General features: G+C 36.5%; 1 protein-coding gene across 1 annotated transcript in view; it reads right to left on the bottom strand.

Moving 5' to 3' along the window:
* Positions 1-16734, bottom strand: part of RYR2 (ryanodine receptor 2) — an 809907-nt gene that overhangs the window by 200320 nt on the left and 592853 nt on the right. The window contains exons 49-54 of the mRNA XM_069571617.1: positions 14318-14487; positions 12879-13099; positions 11580-11670; positions 9594-9734; positions 7964-8127; positions 5636-5714 (exon numbers count right to left, since the gene is read on the bottom strand). Coding sequence (XP_069427718.1) covers positions 5636-5714; positions 7964-8127; positions 9594-9734; positions 11580-11670; positions 12879-13099; positions 14318-14487 — 866 coding nt within the window. The remainder of the gene's footprint in view (positions 1-5635; positions 5715-7963; positions 8128-9593; positions 9735-11579; positions 11671-12878; positions 13100-14317; positions 14488-16734) is intronic.

Below are 16734 nucleotides of genomic sequence, written 5' to 3'. Positions count from 1 at the left end.
TATGTCACACATTGGACTACTTAGTTAACTCATTCGAGTTGCTCCTTGTTTATCAACAACACAAATAAAACATGCCATCTTGCCCTGTAAGGGAACTGAAGATCTACTTAGTGATAAGAGATGCAACTGAAGACTAGAAGATGCAAATAATTACTAAATTCTGATTAAAAATTTTCAAGATCTTTTTGTAATGTAAAATTACACATAAAACGTAAAGTTTTCTTAAAAGATTTCTGGATGCAGAGTCACTATGTCTTACTGAATTTGTCTTCCCGAGTTTATTTTGGTGTATGATGTTAGGAGTGTTCTAATATTATTCGTTTACATGTAGCTGTCCAGTTTTCCCAGCACCATTTATTGAAAAGGCTGTCTTTGCCCCACTGTATTCTTGCCTCTATTGCCAAAAATAAGGTACCCATAGCTGCATGGACTTCTGGGCTTTCTATCTTGTTCCACTGGTTTATATTTCTGGTTTTGTGCCAGTACCATATTGTCTTGATGACTGTAGCTTTGTAGTATAATCGGAAATCAGGAAGGTTGATTTTTCTAGCTCCATTCTTCTTTCTCAACACTGCTTTGGCTATTGGGGTATTTTGTGTTTCCATATGAATTCTGAAATTTTTTGTTCTAGTTCTGTGAAAAATACCATTGGTAATTTGACAGGGATTGCATTGACTCTGTAGAGTGCATTTGGTAGTATAGTCATTTTCACAGCATTTATTCTTCCTATCCAGGAACATGGAATATCTCTCCATCTGTTTATGTCATCTTTGATTTCTTTTATTATACTTTTCTGTGTACAGTTCTTTTGTCTCCTTACATAAGTTTATTCCTAGATATTTAATTCTTTTTGTTGCAATGGTGAATGGGATTTACTCCTTAATTTTTCCTTCTGATTTTTCACTGTTAGTATATAGAAATGCAAGTCATTTCTGTGTATTCATTCTGCAACTTTGCTAAATTCACTGATTAGCTCTAGTAATTTTTTGATACTATCTTTAGAATTTTCTTCTTCTCTTGGCTTCCCTGGTGGCTCAGATGGTAAAGTGTCTGTCTACAATGCGGGAGACCTGGGTTCGATCCCTGGCTTGAGAAGATCCTCTGGAAAAGGAAATGGCAACCCACTCTAGTACTCTTGCCTGGAGAATCCCATGGATGGAGGAGTGTGGTAGGCTATAGTCCATGGGGTTGCAAAAAGTCAGACATGACTGAGCTACTTCACTTTCTTTAGAGTTTTCTATGTACAGAATCATGTCATCTGCAAACAGTGAGAGCTTTACTTCTTTTCTGATCTAGATTCCTTTCATTTTTCTTGACTTCCAGACCTATTTTGCATAATAGTGGTGAAAGTGGACACCCTTGATCTTAGGGGAAATGCTTTCAGTTTTTCACCATTGAGAATAATGTTTGCCGTAGGCTTATCATACATGGCCTTTACTATGTTGAGGTAGGTTCCTTCTATGCCCATTTTTTGAAGTTTTCATTATACATGGGTGCTGAATTTTGTCAAAGGCTTTTTTTCTGCATCTATTGAGATTATCATATGGTTTTTATCTTCAATTTGTCAATATGGTGTATCACACTGACCGATTTGCATATATTGAAGAATCTCTGCATCCCTGGAATAAACCCAACTTGATCGTGGTGTATGAGCTTTTTGATGTGTTGCTGAATTCTGTTTGCAAAAATTTTGTTGAGGATTTTTGCATCTATGTTCATCAGTGATACTGATAGTTTTCTTTTTTTGTGTTGTCTTTGTCTGGCTTTGGTTATCAGAGTGATGGTGGCCTTGTAGAATGAGTTTGGAAGTGTTCCTTCCCCTATAATTTTTTGAAAGAGTTTTAGAAGAATAAGCATTAGCTTATAGAATTAGCTTATTATTCTCTACATGTTTGATAGAATTATCCTGTGAAGCCATCCGGTCCCGGGCTTTTGCTCTTTGGGAGATTGTTGATCACAGCTTCCATTTCAGTGCTTATAATTGGGTTGTTCATAATTTCGATTTCTTCTTGGTTCAGTCCTGGAAGACTGACCATTCCTAAGAATCTATCCATTTCTTCCAGGTTACCCATTTTATTGCCATATAGTTGTTCATAATAGTCTCTTAAAATCCTTTATATTTCTACACTGTCTGTTATAACCTCTCCTTTTTCATTTCTAATTTTGTTGATCTTATTTCTTCTCTCTTCTTTTCTTGTTGAGTCTGGATAAGGCTTCTTCTTTGGTTCTTCTCAAAGAACCAGCTTTTAGTTTTATTAATCTTCAGTATACTTTAATTTCTTTTCCATTTATTTCTGCCCTGATCTTTATGATTTCTTTCCTTCTACTAATTTTGGGGGCTTTTTTGTTCTTATTTTCCCAGTTGTTTTAGGCGTAAAGTTAGGTTGTCTATTTGAAGCTTTTCTTATTTCTTGAGGTAGGATTGTACTGCTATAAACCTCCCTCTTAGAACTGCTTTTGCAGAATCCCATAGGTTTTGAGTTGTGTTTTCATTGTCATTTGTTTCTAGAAATTTTTTTATTTCCCCTTTGATTTCCTCAGTAACCTGTTGGTTATTTAGAAACATGCTGTTTGTGTCTCTTACAAGTTTTTTTCTTATAATTTGTAACTAGTCTCACAGTGTTTTGGTTGGAGATGATGCTTGATACAACTTCAATCTTCTTAAATTTACTGAGGTTTGATTTCTGGCCCAAGATGTGGTTAATCCTGGAGAATGTTCTATGTGCACTTGAGAAGAAGGTGTATTCTTCTGCATTTGGATGGAATGTCCTGAAGATATCACTGAGATCCATCTCATCTAATGTATCACTTAAGACTTGTGTTTCCTTGTTAATTTTCTGTTTTGATGCTCTATCCATTGGTGTGAGTGGGGTGTTAATGTCTCCTACTGTTATTGTGTTAATCTCAATTTCTCCTTTTACATCTGTTAGTATTTGCCTTATGTATTGAGGTGCTCCTATGTTGGGTTCATAAATATTTACAATTATTATGTCTTCCTCTTGGATTGATCCCTTGATCATTATGTAGTGTCCTTCCTTATCTCTTGTAATCGTCTTTATTTTAAGGTCTATTTTGTCTGATATGAGGATTGCTACTCCAGCTTTCTTTTGCTTCCCATTTGCAGGAAATATATTTTTCCATCCTCTCACTTTCAGCCTACATGTGTCTTTAGGTCTGAAGTGGGTTTCTTGTAGACAGCATATATTTATATGGGTCTTGATTTTGTATCCATTCAGCTAGCCTGTGTCTTTTGGTTGGAGCATTTAGTCCATTTACATTTAAAGTAATTATTGATATACATGTCCCTATTGGCATTTTCTTAATTGTTTGGGTGATTTTGTAGATCTTTTTTTCTTCTCTTGTATTTCTTGACTATATAAGTCCCTCTAACATTTGTTGTAAAGCTGGTTTGCTGGTACTGAATTCTCTTAGCTTTTGCTTGTCTGAAAAGCTTTTTATTCCTGCATCAATTCTGAATGAGATCCTTGCCAGGTACAGTAATCTTGGCTGTAGATTTTTCCCTTTCCATACTTTTAATACTTCCTGCCATTCCCTACTGGCCTACAGAGTTTCTGCTGAAAGATCAGTTGTTAAGAGTATGGGGTTTCCCTTGTATGTTACTTGTTGCTTCTCCCTTGCTGCTTTTAATATTCTTTCTTTGCATTTAGTCTGTTAGTTTGATTAGATTGTATGTCTCTTGGCATGTTTCTCCTTGTGTTTATCCTGTATGGGACTCTTTGTGCCTCTTGGACTTGATTTGACTGTTTGCTTTTCCATGTTGGGGATATTTTCAACTATAATCTCTTCAAAAATTTTCTCATACCCTTTCTTTTTCTCTTCATCTTTTGTGACCCCTATAATTGGTGTGTTTGATATTGTTTGATATTGTCCCAGAGGTTTCTGAGACTGTCCTCAGTTCTTTTCATTCTTTCTACTTTATTTTGCTATTCAGAAGCTATTTTCACCATTTGATCTTCCAGCTCACTGATTTGTTCTTCTGCCTCAGATATTCTGCTACTGATTCCTTCCAGAGTATTTTTAATTTCAGTAATTGTGTTGTTTGTCTCTATGTTTATTTTTTAATTCTTCCGGGTCTTTGTTAATTGATTTTTGCATTTTCTCCATTTTGTTTTTGAGGGTTTTTTAAAATCATTTTTACTATCATTATTCTGAATTCTTTTTCAGGTAGTTTGCCTATTTCCTCTTCATTTATTTCGACTTCAGTGTTTCTAGTTTGTTCCTTCATTTGTATAATATTTCTCTGACTTTTCATTATTTCTTTTAACTTATTGTGTTTGAGGTCTCCTTTTCCCAGGCTTCAAGGTTGAATTCTTTCTTCCTTTTTGTTTCTGCCCTTCTAATGTGGCTCCAAGGGTTTGTGTAAGCCACTTAGGGTGAGATTTGTGCTGATTTTTTGTTTGTTTGTTTTTCCTCTGATGGGCAAGGCTGAGTGAGGGGGTAATCCTGTCTGCTGATGACTGGGTTTACGTTTTGTTTGTTGTTTAGATGAGGGGTCCTACACAGGGTGCTAATAGTGGTTGGGTGATGCCAGGTCTTGTATTCAAGCGGGTTTCCTTTGTGTGAGTTTTCCCTATTTGATACTCCCTAGGGCTACTTCTGGAGAAGGCGATGGCACCCCACTCCGGTACTCTTGCCTGGAAAATGCCATGGATGGAGAAGCCTGGTGGGCTGCAGTCCATGGGGTCGCTGAGTCAGACACGACTGAGCGACTTCACTTTCACTTTTCACTTTCATGCACTGGAGAAGGAAATGGCAACCCACTCCAGTGTTCTTGCCTGGAGAATTCCAGGGATGGCAGAGCCTGGTAGGCTGCCGTCTGTGGGGTTGCACAGAGTCAGACACGACTGAAGTGACTTAGCAGCAGCAGGGCTACTTCTCCGGAGAAGGCAGTGGAAACCCACTCCAGTACTCTTGCCTGGAAAATCCCACGGGCAGAGGAGCCTGGTAGGCTGTAGTCCATGGGGTCACTATGAGTCGGGCATGACTGAGCGACTTCACTTTCACTTTTCACTTTCATGCACTGGAGAAGGAAATGGCAACCCACTCCAGTGTTCTTGCCTGGAGAATCCCAGTGATGGGGGAGCCCAGTGGGCTGCCGTCTATGGGGTCGCACAGAGTCGGACACGACTGAAGTGACTTAGCAGCAGCAGCAGCAGCAGTGCTACTTCTCTGGCAGTCGAGAGTCCTGGAGTCAGTGCTCCCACTCCAAAGGCTCAGGGCTTGATCTCGAGTTTGTGTGGGTCTATATATTCTTTTCCTCTGGTCAAGTACTCCTGTCTGCTCTCAGCTGGTGTTCTTTATGCGCTTCTGTGTTTGAAGGTGTATTCCTGATGTATCCGTGGAGAGACGTACTCCACATCCACCTACTCCTTCATCATCTTTTCTCCCTAACACTGTGCTTTTTATGAACACAAATATTCTTATTCATAGGTGTATCCTACGTACATCAGTGGTAGAGCTAAATATTATATTAACAAGTCATAAGTAAATGTTCTTTCCTAATCTAATGCTCTTACTTGAAAGCAGAAAATTGGCATAGTCAGAAATATGTGAGCCAGAATCAGTCCTTAGGCACATTCATTAATGATTTAGAATGTGATGTTCTGACTGTTACCTTATCCATTGACCACTTGTCATGTGCATGTTCTGCATATTTGTTAATGAAGTATTCCAACTTCTCAGGAATTGTAATGCTATGAGAAAAACAAAGAAAAGAGGTCTGATTTTCATAGGATTTTCAGGGAATCATTCATAATTTATTCCACAGCTTATGACTGTTCATATTTCATTCAATGCAAAACTGTTAAAAAATTGGTTTAACAAGGTATTACTTTTCCGTATGGTAGAAATAGTATGAGAAAAGTCAAGCGAATAAGGTTCTATCTGTTCATCTTATATTTATTCATACTTTATATCTTAATATAAGTTATACACAATAAAAATTTTACATAGTATGAGAAAAATAATTTAAATGTATGCAAGAAAAGGACAATAGATTGCACCAATTTTTTTTTAATTTGAATAAAGATATAGTTAGATAACGAGCTTAAAGACATACTTTACTCTCACATTGGTTCTTTGAAGTTATTCTTTTTTGATTTTAATCTCTTCTGCAACAACTATAAATGGGTAAAAGTCTGCTGAAATCTGATCTGTTACATTTTTTAAATGTACTAAAATTAATTTTAAGTTAATTGAATACAACCAGTGATGTGTTAATGAGTTTAAATAATAATGATCGATATATAAATTCTAAAATATGAACTATCTTCAGTTCAGTTCAGTCGCTCAGTCGTGTCCAGGGAAAAGTATTTAATCAATTCATGCTTTATGATTTTGATAACATTTCTTCTTGAGTTCATTCATGTTTAAATAAATATTTAATCTCTCAAACAGACATGAAGTCCATGCAGTTGGTAACCAAGTCTGATGGTAAATGAAAGACTTGGTACTACCACATATATCTATTAATGAAAAACTAAGTATGTACATAATTCCATTCACTGATGAAAATAACTTATTAATGCAGTTAACTTTGAGAATAGAATTATAAGTAAAACCTGATATAATGAGGTTTATGGTTCTTTTCTCGTATGTTATTAGTTAGTAATTGGAACTTTATGACACACACATATTTAAAAAACAGTATGTAAAAATCATAGAGATGTAGACACTATTGATATCACTATGCAAACCTAATCTGTTACCCCCAAAGGGGTAAACTGAGGTAAATTAATATACATGCTCAGCATTTACTCATTAATTGGACTCAGTTAATCAACATCAAAGCCATGACACAGTTCTGATGTTATTTGAAAATTCTGGATTACATTGTACATTAGCAAACCACAAACTTACCCATGTAGGAATGTGAACATGTGACATTTTGGTCTACTTACTTTAGAAGAGATACAAAGGATCAATCAATCACATAAGCCAAATACTGGGGGGTAGAGTCTTTTCTCACAGGACTGTCATCAAATACCAAACATGCAAATTTAAGGCATTATCAAACTAACGGCATACCACTTGGGTCAAAATTTTGATCTGGTTATGGAAGCTAAACCAGCTGGGGGGACACAAGAGGCCTGAAAGTTGAACACCCAAGCAAATTCAGATGCTGTGGATGATAACTACCAAGTGACTACCTTGCTAATACTGATCTTGCTGAGTGACTACAGAATGGATAAGACAATGTGGCATGAAGAGCAGCCTCTTTGCAAGTGGAAAACCATGATTCTATTTAAAGATGGTAACAAAAACAAAAGTGCTGAGACCTCAAACACCTAACATACTCAAATACCTGATCTGCAGAACAATTTATGCAACCAGGTCCATGGAAGAACTTTCATGTTAGGTAACATTGTATCTGTAGTTGAGACTGTCACTCTGCACCCTCACTGCATGCTAAATTTTGCAGAGCTATTCTCATTTGATATTCCCTTCACTCTCATGCTGTACTTTATGAGGCTGAACACTGACTGCTAACCCCAGGCCTGGCTGAGATGTAGTGATGATGGAGTGATGCCCCACTGCTTGTAGAAATAGCCTTGCCTGCATGCTGGAAGCATCCCAGTCAAAGACCCTACACAGAGGTTGACTGCAATTACTGATTTAACATTTAGGGTAGAACTTCAACTAAAAAGATAACTGATATCCTTTCTTGATTCTCATGATTATAGATATAACCATGTGGTTACATACAGAGAATCCTGGTGATGTTAAGAGTATATCTCGTAGAAGGTACATCTTATCTATTTCTGGTATTCATGTAACCATTATTATTACTACTATCATTTCATCACGTAAAGGGACCCCTATTAAAAGGATACCAATTCAAAGGGGGCATGGATGAGAGAAAGTTCACTTTAGTACCTTATTCAATTTCAGACTTCACACATCATTTACAATAAAAATCTGCTGCAATAGAAAGAGTCCATACTTTGAGGTATCAACAGGTTGTGGATTAAAGTTCCCTTCAGAATCCATTGATGACTGTTTTTCCATCATACTGACATAATTTGACTCCATGTAGTCTGGAGGCAAAGCTCCCGCAACTGCACTCAGGCAAGGCAGTGCCAGTTTGAAAAGTTCTTGTTCATATTTCTGGGAAGAAATGGAGGACCAAAGAAATAAATATCCCATTACAACGTAGCAAAAGCGATCAACATGAGCACTGTAACTGATAGGATGTTGTAGGAGAAAATCTGAATTACCTTCAGCTAACTCAGTCCCCCCAAAGATTCTTTTTCTAGAAAATGGAAAATAAGGCCTTAAATCCCACCAAACATAAGAGAAACTAAAGCTTTTTACTGAAGTTGTATCATAAAACGAATAAAATATTTGTTTCTCTAAAAGTTTGTTTTCCAATATGTGAAGTGAGGTGAACTTGAATATTCAAAGTGTACAATATGCTTTCACAACATAAAAATGATTTCAGTCGAGGACTATATTAATTATAGTTTATTACAGCTAGTTATAGATTATTGTTGTACCACACTATAAAGATTATATATAAAAAAACACCCAAAGGATAACACCCAGAGAGTAAGAAATTTTAATTTTATACCTTGTATTTCAAAGTATAAAAAAAATTCTGAACAGAGAAAGAACTTTTACAGGAAAAATGCATAACCAAAACCTCCAGGGAAAGTATATTAGTTACATAGTTAAACTGTATTTACAGATTTTTTAAAAAATCAAAAATAATAATTATTTTAAAGTTATCTCAAAGTCTAACTTTTAAAGTTGCAAATTCTTCTAAAAATACGTTCTACATATTGTTTTAAAAGGACTCAGTTTCCCAAACACAATTCAACAAGAAAAAGCATTCAGATGTAGCTACCACATGTTATCACAGATAAACTTCCTTTATTATGTAGCAAACTTCTGTTATACTATTCCAGTCATCTGATAATGTCTGTCTGGGAATTCAAACTGATTTTGATCAACGATTTAAGCATGAGCAGAGCAAGCATGTTCTGATTTTCACTGAATACTATGCTTCAGTTTCCTGAAGAGTGTACAAAACCATTCACTGCAAATATGGCAAGTATTAGAGGATGTCATGCACATAAAGCGAGAGCGAATGCAGACACTTAAATCACCACAGCAGCAAAGTGTGAAAAGTCAATAGGCTACTGGAATATTATAACTTTATGAGCTTTAATATTTAACATTTTTACATTTGACAAGATTTCTTCAGGCTTTATAAGATTGGGGAGGTGACTGATGAGGGAGGGTTTGAGTCCAAATAAGTCCAAAAATACCAGAAACTAATCAATCCATATGAATCATTTGCTACAATGCTTAGCCATTTTCAAGTCAAACAGTGTTGTAATTACAAGAAGCATGTTACCATCATGATTATGAAAAGTCAATATAAATTGCATTCTCAACATTTGTTATAAAGAGAAAAAAACAAAACTATGTCAAGTCTTGATAAGTAAAGGCAGCATTTCACTATTCTTCTAGGAACACTTTCTTACCAAGAATCTATGGTTTTTCAATTATTTTATGATACAAAGAAATCCACAAAAGATTAAATTACCTTTTGAGACAGGGTAAATTACCTTTTGAGACAGGGCATCAAAGATGCCCCAGAACAGCTTTCTTGATAAATGAAGTTCTTCTTCTGAGGCAGCTCCAAAGTTGCCCCACCCTCCAGGCAGACAGTAATATTTCCAGCATCTTTCATAATGATTTGTCAGCAGCTAGGTAGGAAAACAATTATAAGAGCACTGAACTAAAGATACTTCAATGTTTGTTTTTTTTTTTTTTTTTGTTTTGTTTTTTCCATTTCCTCCCAATGGCATTCTAATGCCATGTAACAAGGCCAAGTGAAAGGAAACTACTCAATTCCATATGAATTCGTTTGGAAAATACTATTACCTTATATAGGATATTTCTTTAAGATTTAACACTGATTACACGATAAAGACCAAACACCCAATTTCACAAATTATCTCGAAAAGAATTCTTTAGGAGGTTATGGGCTATCTGTGTACTGAGATCTACTTTAGTTGCTATCATTTTCTTGTAATTTTATGACTTGTTATCTCCTGGAATCCATGCATTTAACAAAGTGATTGATGTCAGGGTGACCCAGAGGATACAGCACCTAAAATGTGCATTCTCAGGGGACAATAACTCTGGATATTTTTGCTTCTTCTCTGCCTATCCTTAATCATTACACTTTATGATTCCATTATTTAGTAACTCTTTGGATAATGTATTTGTGATTAATATACTAGGAAATAATCACAACTAATTGCCAAATTAATAAAATAATCTTTATAAAGCAACTATACATTTTGGACTCTTACCTATATCTAACAAGGAAATTAAACTGATAAGAGTTACTCTTATTAAAACTAACTGCATATCTTACTGTAGACATATTTTTTCTCGCTTAGTATCCTTCTCAGTTACAAGACACACAAACACACAATTTAGGAATCTCAAATGATGAAATATTGAGATCTAATTTGCTTGGAATAACATAGAACTATCTATAATACAAAAGAGTTTTATCACATAAAGTCATCCTGTATCTTTTTTCAGGTATCTTCTAGCTCATTCGTATCAAGAAAATTCTATGTGACATGCACTATCCCAGGTAAAACTGGGATTTTCAGCAAGGCAGAACTTACTTTACAAAATTCATTAATTTCCCTAGGTTTATTAAACCAAAATTAATTTTCATAGAGAAAGAGTGTTTTTGTTAAATACCTAGGTGTGTTTAGTGAAATGGCAGCTCAAAAAATAGAGGCTCATTTTTATCTCAAACCTCTTTGTATAGCACTTTTACTGTGTGGTCATGAGAAAAAAATATAATGCTTACCAGGTGGCAAAGCAGAGTGGTCACCTATAAAAAGTCCATTACAGGACAATGACCTCCATGCACAGACCATGCCACTAGACCATTTATTAGTCTACACCTAACATCTTAATCCTCAGTCTGGATTGGGATATTCAACGACAAGAAAATATTCCAAGTCAATAAGACAGAATGAGACTTGATCATTTCCTGTTCAGAATAACCAAGCTGGGGAGCAAATATGTCAAGGAATTTTCTATACTCTGTGGTAAACCAGAACTGCATATACATAAGGATTATTTTGAACCTTATGAGATGATATTTGGAAACTCATTTGATTACAGACTTAGAAAATGTTGTTTTTAAAGTCTATTCTTAACGCCTCGAGGTTGTTAATACTTTAGGCCAGGCCTATTACCATGTTTCCATGGTATATAAGAATATATTGGCTTAAGAATATATTGGCTCATCTTTTTCTTATGGCCTGTTTTCTTTCCACTGATTTCTATTTCCACTGACATACAGTAAACCAATCTTAGGATTTCTCTGGCCTTTTATTACTTGTTTATTTAGGTTGATGTACACACAAATACAACTTATATGTCCATTTCAATAACTGGAAGAAATTTTCCAGCATCCAATATTAAACATGATGAATTTAAGAAATGTACATATTGTAATAGGAAACAAAGTCAGAGTACCCAGTAATCAAATAACTACAAACATTTCCTGTACTTACCTTAAGAGGCATCTTTGCATGTTCATTTAATAATGGGACATCAAATACTAATCTTCTGAGTAAGTGTTGCATCATAGAAGGTCTCAATTGGCTGGTGGAACAAAGCTAATTTTAATCATGAATATCTAATAATGTTTAAACTAAGTAGATAATTCATTAAACCAGATTATACACCCCAAGAACCTATACCTACACTTCTCTTCAAATGATGTTAATTTTAGGTGTTCCTAATTCAAAGATTAACTGAGAGTTACGTAATTTCATAAAAGGTTATATTTCAAACTCATCTCTAGCTCCCTGATCTGAAAATCAACCTTCATTTGCTACAGCAGATGTCCTCTTCAGCCCCTTCTATTCTCTTTTCAATGAGTGGGAACGGTCTCAGTGAGTAGATCAGAAGCAGAAAGAGGAGGGAGTGGAGGAGCAAGAGGGAGAGAAAAAGACTAAGAAATTTTGCCAGAGGAGGAAGGGAAAGAAAACTAACACCCTGTTACCATTTATTATTCTGGTAATCCCGAGTGCTTCACCTCATTTAATATTTTGAAAAAATCAGTGAGACAGGTTTTGATTCCATTTCACAGAATTGTAGGGTCGGGGAACTAAGATTATGAACTAATCTGTAACCTCTCTCAGTCCCATCTGGCTCCTACACCCATACACTCATTCCATTGTGAGTGAAAACCCTTCCTTCACCAATGTTCTGGATAGACTGCAAGCTTTCACCTCCAAGAGCTCCTGTCTATTAGAAAGAAACCATTAACCTAGTTAGGGGTCTAAGAAACTGTCACTTGCACTTGTCAGAACTTCAAAAGAAGACACATGTTTCTGGTTTTCATAGTAAGACCCTTGATTTTCATCACTGTCAAACATAGGTCATACTTTCCTATTATTACTATATCACTAGATTTTTTTTTTTACCTTTAATAAGTCTCTTTTTTTTTCTTTTCTATTCTAGAAGAGGAGTTAAAACCATTACACACAGTTGAAAGGTTAATCCTACACTAACACAGAAAGGGATTCCCCACACAACAACCTCACCCGCCAACATCCAGAACAGCATCATCGGTCCAACACCATATTCAATGGCTAGATACCTATAGAGTCTTGGAGGAACACTCCTGAATTTGATCAGGAGCAAGAGTGCTCTGGTAAGATTCATAACTCGGTACATGACAATGACTAACATGAATTAATTTTTTGGTCCAAAATTGTTGCTAACATTCATAACAATTTGTCAAGGACCAAAGAGTAAATTCTCTCATTTAAAGAAACATGAAATCGATTTCACGGTCCACTTACCCACAAATAGAGAGTAAACACACTTCTATGGAATCCCGTTGAGCTTTGGTAAGCGAGCAGCCCTTAGAAAGCCTGTACACAGTGTGAAGTAATGAGTCAATGAGAGAAGCATGGTGCTCAGTGCCAGCAAAAAGAGGAGCACACCTTGTTAACAAGGGTAACACGGCTGTGCACAGGTAGCGATTGAGGGCCAGGGCCATGTCTGTAGCACTCAAAGCAGCCTGGAAGGGAATTGGAGAGGAGACTGTCATTTGCGTTGGTCAGGAGACAACTTTCAAAGGGATCATACATGTTGACACGTTATTTCATGATCCAGAAATTGACAAAAGTATGTAATATGGAAATGGATTCCTCTGTTACAGCTTTAACTGTGGTTCATATGCTTTTTATTTACCACTAAAAACAACAGATTTTCAATTGCTCATCAATAGATAAAAATGAATGAAATAATAATCTATCTCTTCAAAAAGCCACAGAAGTTCATGTTCCATAATAAAATATCAAGGGTAGGATGGGTGAAAGAGGATGATGCTAATGATATCAAAGAGTGGGAGAGTCCCCCTGTACTAGGAGAGGCAAAAGAAAGGAGTTTATTCTCACAGTAAATTTCAAACACTTTATACTCATGTCGTATTTATACTCATCGTATTTATACACATGTCGATCAGAATCAACAATCAAAGGTTGATTGTCTTACCATGTTATCATCTATAATACTTGGGTTCAGAAATTCACATGAACACAAGCAAAAAAGAAAAAAGAATTCAGTTTCGTTTTTCTGATTCTCCTCTCACGGTTTTCACGTGGGAGCTATTGCCAACTCAGGATCTGATTTCCTCTGATATCAACAAGAAATATAATTGAGAATAAAACAAGGTATTATTACAACTACTAGACTAACATTTAGCATTCCAGCTTATTTTTAAGATGTTTCAAATAGTAGAACATTTACACTGATGGTGGCAGGTTCCTGACATGGGCTACTGATCTCACAAAATAGATTTTAATCTATATGTACATTAAAAAATGAATACACCAGGGTGATACTGTAGTTGGAAAGACTTAACAATGCTCACTAGACCTTTCTAATGCTTTAATGGCTTTTACTGAGATGCACAACTATTTATGTCGACTTAGAAGTTGAACAGGAACCACGGTGACCTCCCTAATTAGGGTTATATAAACTTCTTACTGTCTTCCATTGCAGGGATCAGAATTCTTACTGTACTCTTCAGGTTGTCCATTTTTCTCCACTATTCAGTAAATTCCTTGAGGATGTAGTTTATTTTATTTTCTATTTACTCTCTGCTACCCTAAAAAGTTGGCACTCGATAACCATGTGGGGGCAATGAAGGAATGAATGACCATATCTGTGAAAGAATATCAGACAGCAGAGACTGCAGGGTTAAAGTTGCAGAAGCCATTGTTCAAATCATTACCGTGTCTAAAGAAGCAGCAGCCCGGAGATCTGGCAGAAAGCCAACCTCGAGAAGATGGAGGAGGAAATCCTGAACCTCAATTCCATAGACCCTGTCAAGGAACAAAACCATGGCTGCCTTGTGATCTGGGCAAAACCCTGCAGACATGTCAGGCTCCACCACATTCCCATCTGAAAGAGAGAAGGTGATACACTGTTGTTAATGGCCACGCCATCCGTGAAAATTGATTACAAATGGCTACTTTCCAGCCTGTTCATGTTGTAAATAAACCTATCAGTTGAATGGTTTTCTGTTCTTCTAATTTATTCAAGCAAGAGTAGCAGATATGGCAGTGCACTGTAAACCCAAGGTCATTTAAATGCTATTTTAGCATCCATTTGTTAATTGTATATGTGATTAGGACAGAGTATGATGCCAGATTCTGAGAAGGAAACAAATGGCATCCATAATCCAAATTATAAAACTCGGGGTAAACATCCTAAAAGCTAATATGTAAAGGAAGGTTTGCAGTCTTTTCAAAGCAAGAGCCTCTTTAAAACATTGGTAAGACTCAGGTACTCTATGTGATAATCATGGTACATTTACATCATTTACATATATATGGCTTAAAGAATTATAAAACAATGAACAAAGCTCTATGAACCAGTTTGGCTTTCCAATGAAATACGTTTCATAATAATAGCATTTAATAACATCTAAAACATATTTGAGAGCCATACTATTTTCTCTATCAACAGTCAACACGTGATGCCTATATAGTGGAGTGAATTCCTTAGTATAACTCCATAGATTCATAGATGGGATCACTGAAATGAAGAATTAGGGAATTATGTGCCAATTTAAAACACTGGAGAACAAACTTGTTTTCTGTTTGACGATGGGATAAATATGTCAAATTGCTGCTGAAATACACTGTAAGAGTCCACAAATTCTATCACAGAATTTGTAACACTGATGCAAATGTTGAAAAAAAGCAGGCCCCTGAGAAAGATAACACATGACCATACCAACCTGAAATAACAAAGTCACATTTGTTTTCATTCATACTCAGTGACTGAATCTGATCATAAAAATGAACAAAAGGTGTTTTAAAGAAACTTGGATTGAAGGCTAATACCAAATTATTTCCAGCCCTTACAACAATACCTTCCTTCCTATAATTGTTAATACAGTAATAACAACTCTTGACATTTGTGGTGTTGTCAATTACTGTTAGGAATGTTCCAGACCCAATCTCATAAAATGTTCACAAGAGCAGTATGAAGGCGGTATTATTATCTTCCTTTCAGTTTAGTTCAGTTCAGTTGATCAGTCGTGTCCGACTCTTTGCGACCCCATGAATCGCAGCACTCCAGGCCTCCCTGTCCATCACCAACTCCCGGAGTTCACTCAGACTCAGGTCCATAGAGTCAGTGATGCCATCCAGCCATCTCATCCTCTGTTGTCCCCTTCTCCTCCTGCCCCCAATCCCTCCCAGCATCACAGCCTTTTCCAATCAGTCAACTCTTCGTATGAGGTGGCCAAAGTACTGGAGTTTCAGCTTTAGCATCATTCCTTCCAAAGAAATCCCAGGGCTGATCTCCTTCAGAATGGACTGGTTGGATCTCCTTGCAGTCCAAGGGACTCTCAAGATTCTTCTCCAACACCACAGTTCAAAAGCATCAATTCTTCGGCACTCAGCCTTCTACACAGTCCAACTCTCACATCCATACATGACCACTGGAAAAACCATAGCCTTGACTAGACAGACCTTAGTCAGCAAAGTAATGTCTCTGCTTTTGAATATGCTATCTAGATTGGTCATAACTTTTCTTCCAAGGAGTAAGCGTCTTTTAATTGATGGCTGCAGTCACCATCTGCAGTGACTTTGGAGCCCCCCAAAATAAAGTCTGACACTGTTTCCCCATCTATTTCCCATGAACTGATGGGACCGGATGCCATGATCTTCGTTTTCTGAATGTTGAGCTTTAAGCCAACTTTTTCACTCTCCACTTTCAATTTCATTAAGAGGCTTTTTAGTTCCTCTTCACTTTCTGCCATAAAGGTGGTGTCATCTGCATATCTGAGGTGATTGATATTTCTCCTGGCAATCTTGATTCCAGCTTGTGCTTCTTCCAGCACAGCGTTTCTCATGATGTACTCTGCATATAAGTTAAATAAGCAGGGGGACAATATACAGCCTTGACATACTCCTTTTCCTATTTGGAACCAGTCTGTTGTTCCATGTCCAGTTCTAACTGTTGCTTCCTGACCTGCATATAGGTTTTTCAAGAAGCAGGTCAGGTTGTCTGGTATTCCCATCTCTTTCAGAATTTTCCACAGTTTATTGTGATCCACACAGTCAAAGGCTTTGGCATGGTCAATAAAGCAAAAATAGATGTTTTTCTAGAACTCTCTTGCTTTTTTGATGATCCAGC

This window comes from Ovis canadensis, chromosome 25 (genome assembly GCF_042477335.2).
Source record: "Ovis canadensis isolate MfBH-ARS-UI-01 breed Bighorn chromosome 25, ARS-UI_OviCan_v2, whole genome shotgun sequence".
Classification (NCBI taxonomy): Eukaryota; Metazoa; Chordata; class Mammalia; order Artiodactyla; family Bovidae; genus Ovis; species Ovis canadensis.
This window is presented reverse-complemented; position numbering and strand designations above follow the sequence as displayed.